Below are 6,448 nucleotides of genomic sequence, written 5' to 3'. Positions count from 1 at the left end.
TTTTAGGTTTTAACGAAAACGCTTTTCAAAGCATAATGTACAGGGTACAGCTATTAAAGCAAAGCCTTGGTGCTACATTTCGATTCGGAACTCGACCTTCTGCTTGTTATACACAGACTTCGCAGCCAACTATTGAAGACAATTACGGGGCTATCGCTACGATCCTACTGACACAAACAGTCTCTTCCGAGTCGAGACTCGAACCTACGACGACTGGCTTGTTAGGCCAGCATCGTGTCTCGAGACCAGCTGGAAGATAATGTACAGCTATCGGTGAATTGAAAATCCATGTTAAAAACGTACTTTTTCGGTTGCTAAATAGGTCGTGAATTGGTGGAGCACTTAATTCAAACAAAAAATTTTGTTGTAAAACAGCTTTTGAGTTTTAGTTCATAAATTGGCTTAAGAGCAGCTCAAATACCTGTTAATAAACAAAATTATTTGTTGGGAATTATTAAAACAGCTGTCTCAGTGAAAGTCACGAATTTATTTTTCGAACGAATTCCATGCTTATATTCGATTTACAAATTTTATCAAAAAACAGTAGAGCAGCAGATCGGGAAATATCTTGAAAGCGAAAATTGCTTTTGAAAACAAAATAAAATTTAGTTCGGCGCTATTGTAAAAGAATTGGTCCTCGAACCTCGAACTGTGTAAGGCTGAGTAGATCTTGAACAGCTTAGAACAAAAATTATGGAGCGTGCTCAAATTTGTGTTCCAGATTTTTTTATTAAAAATCTGGCAGCTCTGATTCTGTCCGTCTGTCAAATATTCGGCGTTTATCGTATTTGTCATCGCCACGTAATTTGTGTACGTTGTGTGGTGTGTTTTCGTTCGCTTGGACCGGAAAATTTTGTTTTTCGGTTTTTTTCTATAAAATAATAGAAATTTTACTAGATACAGTTACTAAAGGTATGTAACATTGCTGATTTTATTCCGAGTTATCGATATTCACCGTGTTTTCAACGCAGATTTGTTCAATACACAGCAAAACTTCGCAATGGATTTGATGGTTCGCTACATTTCCCCAGTCAATCCAGCTGTGTTTCCACACCTGGCCAGTGTACTGCTGTTGATAGGCACTTTCTTCACGGCGTGGTTCTTCGTGTTCGAGGTGTCCAGGCCTAAGGCCGGTGGCAAGGAGAGCGTCATTTTTAAGGAGTTGCTTATCTCGTTATTTGCTTCGATTTTTCTCGGATTCGGAGTACTGTTTCTGCTGCTCTCCGTTGGAATATACGTATAAAAGTATAAACTGGTTCCCGACTGTTTACTGGGAATCGTTTTCAGTTCTCACCTTAAACTTCACCAAGCTATCTGTGTGTGGTAACATTCTAGCGGTTTCACCGCCCTGCCAATTAAAAGCATTTCATTCTTTGAAACTGCATTTCCGCCGCTATGGGTGCGGTCTGTAGAAATTGGCTTGCTCTGATAAGATTACAAATAGGTTAATAAAATAATTGTGTACACCAATCGGGAAAATTTAATAAAAGATAGAAAACTGAGAACTTCATAGGTTCGTTAAGACAAAAGTGCTCGTTGCTCTGCTTTTCTGTTCACCTTGCTATTTTTCTTAATTTTCGATTAGCCTGGTAGTTTTCAAAACTAATTTAGCTAATAGCAGAATCAAAATAATTTTGGTTCGCGTCAAAGCACGTATGGATAGAGAAGCGAGCCAATAATAACATTTGTTAATTATGGCACAATGAAGATAACAATCTCTGAGGAAATGTTAACGACATTGGTTTTAGGAGAATTACTTGTGAGTTGCTTTCCATCTATCAATCAACGATCAACGTGCGCCCCAATTTAAAAATATCAAACAACATTTGATGTGATCTCTGCTCTATGTTTCGCCAATCAAGTATTCGATTCTACGAGACGATAACGTACAGTTATTTTGCCATGTTTAAAATAGTAAGCATCAGTGAACGATTATAATTCTCATGCAGATACATTCTTAGCTATCGGTTGATGAAAAAAACGAAAAATACTAATTGTTCTTGTCCTCAAAATCTCACTGCTACCTGCATTGATCTGTTTATATACAACCCTTACTTTCATCTAACTAAATTGTGAAACATCAAGCGCTTCGCGGTTATTGGACAGGCACCAGTTACACATTAGGCGGAGAGACCGGCTTTCTGTCGGCACTTTTGCATCAGTGCTCGCAGCATGAACTGTTTTCGGGACAACTGTCGTACGTTTTTGAGAAAAACTTCCAGATCAATCACACCACCGCGCAAGGCTTCGCCCATAAAATAGATGGCATCTTCGATGGCAGCTTCCTCGGCATACGCGTTTAGCAACCTGAAAAGTTATTAAACCATAACTAGAACAGTACAGTTAAGCTGATAACGAAAATCAATCCTTACTGTTTATACAGTGGGGCCGTTGTGGTTACAGCCTCATCCACATCGATTCCGTCAACTTTCTCTAAACTTTCGAGAGCTCGCTCAAGTTCCCCTTCTTTGTCTTTGAGTACCGCAATGCTTTTGATAAGCTCTTGTTCGTCGCGTTCCAGTTTCCCGATAATGTCGTTGATTTTTGACTGACCTTCATTTAATTCTTGTTGGGTGCGTTTCAGCGTTTGAATCTCTGCTTGACACTGGTTCACTTTCTCCTGTATACGACGTTTCAGCTTATCTTCTACGGCGCTGACAAGCGATGCTTTGATGTGTTCCTCTGTAATGGTTCCCGTTCCTTGAGGCGTTGGATTCTGAGGAAAGAAAATTGTTAGGATTTCGAGCGAGAAGATTAACTCCAAGGGTACGTACATAACCGGCATTATAACCTCCTGCTGTTGGCATTCCAGGCGGTATGTATGGTGGATAACTGCCACCAGCCTGATTATAACCAGCATATCCTCCCGGACCGCCTACAGGATACGGTGGAAATTGCGACTGCGCCGGATACGGACAGAACTGATTTTGATTGCTTGTTGGTGGCTGTGGCATGAATGATTCTAGAATGTCGGAACATGTATCGTAAGCCTAAAGGTTTCAAAAATGACGAAAAATACTTACGGGTAGGATAAGGTGTCGCCTGCTCCTTGGTTTGTTTCGGTTTAGAATAGACAGGTGGAAATTCGCCAAAAGTTACAATCATTACTTGAATCAAGCCTAGAAGGTCCGAATGCGAAGCATTCCAGTCGTGCAGGTAAGGCAGGTAGATTTTTCCATTGTGGTCAACATACATCGAAACTTTTATGTGCATATCTGAGGTGGGCTTGACGTAGCAGATAGGCGCATAGCGCGGATGTGTGTCCAGCAACCAGATACAAACCGGGATATGATAGGTGTTTCCTTTATATCGCACCGGAATGGTTCCTTGCAAATTGAGCAGTTGTTTGGCTGTTCCATCATTAAAAACTGCAGGTCATAGTAATGTTTATTGAAGCAGATTAGAATAGAAATGAAAGCGAACAAAAATATTGTGACTCACCATATTCATCGTTGCGATAAGCTAAAGCTTTGTACTGCTTTAAACAATCAGCAACGTCCTTCTTAGTGGCAACAGGGTCTGTGTACTTTGTATTTATGGATACACACGCAATTTAAATCCATTAGGCAACTAGATGGAAATAATTTATTTTCAAAATACTTACATTTATTAGCATCCGGCCGATGTCTTCCATTTTTGACATTCTATTAGAGTACTACTTTAACACTGTTTCTGATAGTAATATGATGAGAATTATAAATGAATACTTATGCGTATTACACGCAATTGATCTCTCAATGAAATTCGACGGAAAATTAGTAATTTAAAAAGCAATAACGATAGCTCTCTGAACTCTCACACAAAGACCAAAAATTATTGAATGCAATTTTGACATCTGGTACAGTGTTGGCATCTTCCAAATATGATCGGATGACGATTTACGACTCTGAGGGGTAGGCATGCAATATAAACGTAATTCAAAAAAAGTTCCAACCTAAAGCCTGTAGTACACTCTTTGGCCGAGCGTCAAATATTTGTCACTTTTTGACAGATAAAAACTTGGTCAAATATAATTGTTTGTCACTCTCCAATTTTAACATGGGGCAAACACGGGCAAACAACAACCATGATGTCAAATAAATTTGACCATTATGTCAGAAGGTCAAGTATTTGACCATTAGACAAAGAGTGTACTACAGGCTTAAGACAAGACGTGACAGCTGGTCACCGTTACATGCAACCAGTTTGAACCGGCTGCTGATTGGCTGAATCCGATAACGCAATCGTCACGTAGAAAATACAACGAGATTGCTTTTCACTGTAAAGCAGTGATGCTGGAGAGTCATAATTTTCAAGCCTGTATTACACTCTTTGACCGTGCGTCAAATATTTGTCACTTTTTGACAGATAAAAATTTGGTCAAATATAATTGTTTGTCACTCTCCAATTTTAACATGGGGCAAACACGGGCAAACAACAACCATGATGTCAAATAAATTTGACCATTTTGTCAAAAGGTCAAATATTTGACCATTAGACAAAGAGTGTACTACAGGCTTTAGCTATTATAATTGTTCATAAATAATAATGCGAAAGTATGCAAGGTACATGATATTACCGAGTAATGTATTTCACTGTTATAACTTTAAAAATGCATTGATTAATCGTTTTTTACTATTTCGGTTGAAGTCCAAGAAACTTAGGAAGAAAAAAGTTGGGTACCAAGAAAAACCTAGGAAGAAAAAATTTGATAGAAGTATGCTTTATTGAACATAAAATAATAAATAAAAATTAAGTATTATTCGCCTATATATTGCAATTTTAATTTGTTTTATTTTCATTGACCTGCAGAAGTTTTAAAAAATAATCATTCTGGCATCAACGGTATGGAACGTTCAAAAAAATTTCGACGGGGATGACGGCCGTTACGAACAGAAAAATAAGAAGCCAGCTGTCGCGTCTTGTCATAGGTTCAAATCAATAGATCATTGCACACGAAAAATAACCTCACTTTTCTGACACTTCCCACGGGTTTGTTTACAATCTGTTCTATTCACTTTTTAAGCATAGTTTACAGTTCCAAGTGAAGTGAAAAATATGACAAGTGAAAACGGCGTAAATTTTCGCTAGCGAAGTCTGTCGTGAAAACCCGTTTGTAGAACACACAGTATTTCACCAGCCTGCAGTTTATAGTTTAAGTGAACCGAAATTCACGAGCTCACACTCAGAGCGAAGTGAAAATTGGCTGCAACTGACAGAACATAAACGCACGCAAGATTTCGCTTGCTGCTGCTTTTTTCACTAACGTTTGCATGCGTGAAAAAGTGAACCCAAGTGAAAAAGATAAGATCCACAACCTTCGATTTCACTGGATCAAATTTGTTTACAGCTCCAAGCGAAGTGAATTTTTTGCATTTTGTATGAGATTTTCACTTCGCTTGTGATAGGAGTGATGGTGAAAATGAATGATACGAGTACGAAAAAGATGGGAAAGCTCTCCGCCTATGCGAATTCGTTACTGTGATCTTTTAATTTATTCATGGAAACGCAATTTTTAACAAGACATTCCGCATTTTTATTCGAGCCGAAAATTTTACTATGTAAACAAACCCGCGACAACTGTCAAATCCCCTTCTTCTTGTTTTGTAACGTCATCGTGCTGTGATCTATATAACCTAAATATATAATTTTTTTACGCGAATTCCGGAATTTACGCGTTTTTTCACGCGGATTCTGGAATTTACGCAGTTTTTTACGCGGATTACGGAATTTACGCGGTTTTTGGTTTTTTTGCGCGAATTGCGGTTTCTCTTTATTCGGATTGCAGAATTTACGCGGTTTTTTACGTGGATTCCGAAATTCACGCGGTTTTTTTACGCGGAATTAATTTTGCACGGATTTCGGTTTCTCTTCTCTCGGATTGCAGAATTTACACGGGTTTTCGTTCACGCGCGTTCCGGAATTTACGCGGTTTTTTTACGCGTTGTAGGGTTGTATTTCCGGGTCCTGAGGGAATCAGCACACACCCAAACTACGTGTTCAATGTCATGATCAGTGATGGAAACGAAACGAATATGATGCAATCGTCGTTTATTCATCACATGTGCACTTCACGAAGTGTACAGACCGCGACTAAATTTGAATCCTCTCAACCCATAATGAAATGATGATATGGTGCATAGGTTTCTGGAAGAAAACAAACACATGACTAGACTACATCAGTTCTTAGAAGCGATTCACTCGTTGCGGTTGTCTCTCCATATGCCGGTCGTTAGGGGAAGAAAGGATAGCAACAGGAGAATATCATGACGCCTGAGCAGCAGCAGTGGTGTGGTGCGGTTAGAAAAAAAGTGTGGGGGAAGTGACTACTTCGGCAGCGGTTGAGTTGAGCGAGAGTAGGAGAGCATACACTGTCATTTTCTTTCTTTATCTGACAAAAAATCATATTCATTAGTCGAATGAATAAGAATATAACAAGATCTGATCGCTCTGTGTAACAGAGACGAAT

The 6,448-nt window shown here is 39.0% G+C and overlaps 2 protein-coding genes across 3 annotated transcripts; one reads left to right on the top strand and one right to left on the bottom strand.

Moving 5' to 3' along the window:
- The first annotated feature begins 755 nt into the window (after positions 1–755).
- On the top strand, positions 756–1,470 carry LOC129720920 (transmembrane protein 258). 2 transcript variants are annotated; one of them, XM_055672828.1, is made up of 2 exons: positions 756–912; positions 972–1,470. In XM_055672828.1, exon 2 carries the CDS (start codon positions 1,001–1,003, stop codon positions 1,241–1,243), a length of 243 nt encoding a protein of 80 aa, XP_055528803.1. In that variant the 5' UTR covers positions 756–912; positions 972–1,000; the 3' UTR covers positions 1,244–1,470. The 2 variants fall into 2 exon arrangements, with proteins under 2 accessions (XP_055528803.1, XP_055528804.1); XM_055672829.1 differs by having other exon boundaries at positions 760–912; positions 989–1,470.
- A 355-nt stretch (positions 1,471–1,825) lies between these two features.
- Positions 1,826–3,827, bottom strand: LOC129720917 (tumor susceptibility gene 101 protein). The gene is made up of 6 exons (XM_055672824.1): positions 3,605–3,827; positions 3,442–3,526; positions 3,024–3,368; positions 2,775–2,962; positions 2,373–2,716; positions 1,826–2,307 (listed from the first exon to the last, which is right to left on the bottom strand). Exons 1-6 carry the CDS (start codon positions 3,641–3,643, stop codon positions 2,121–2,123), a joined length of 1,188 nt encoding a protein of 395 aa, XP_055528799.1. The 5' UTR covers positions 3,644–3,827; the 3' UTR covers positions 1,826–2,120.
- Between the last annotated feature and the right edge of the window lie 2,621 nt (positions 3,828–6,448).

This window comes from Wyeomyia smithii, chromosome 2 (assembly GCF_029784165.1).
Source record: "Wyeomyia smithii strain HCP4-BCI-WySm-NY-G18 chromosome 2, ASM2978416v1, whole genome shotgun sequence".
Classification (NCBI taxonomy): Eukaryota; Metazoa; Arthropoda; class Insecta; order Diptera; family Culicidae; genus Wyeomyia; species Wyeomyia smithii.
The sequence above is the reverse complement of the archived record's forward strand: the minus strand, read 5'-3'. Positions and strand labels throughout refer to the sequence as shown.

Excerpts from the sequence above, each read along its gene's own strand:
- LOC129720920 (XM_055672828.1), top strand. The coding sequence starts at position 1,001 with ATGGATTTGATGGTTCGCTACATTTCCCCAGTCAATCCAGCTGTGTTT.
- LOC129720917 (XM_055672824.1), bottom strand. The coding sequence starts at position 3,643 with ATGTCAAAAATGGAAGACATCGGCCGGATGCTAATAAAT. Across the intron at positions 3,527-3,604 it reads TCGGCCGGATGCTAATAAAT|TACACAGACCCTGTTGCCAC; the intron begins GTAAGTATTTTG and ends ATAAATACAAAG. Across the intron at positions 2,308-2,372 it reads ACGGCCCCACTGTATAAACA|GTTGCTAAACGCGTATGCCG; the intron begins GTAAGGATTGAT and ends ATAACTTTTCAG.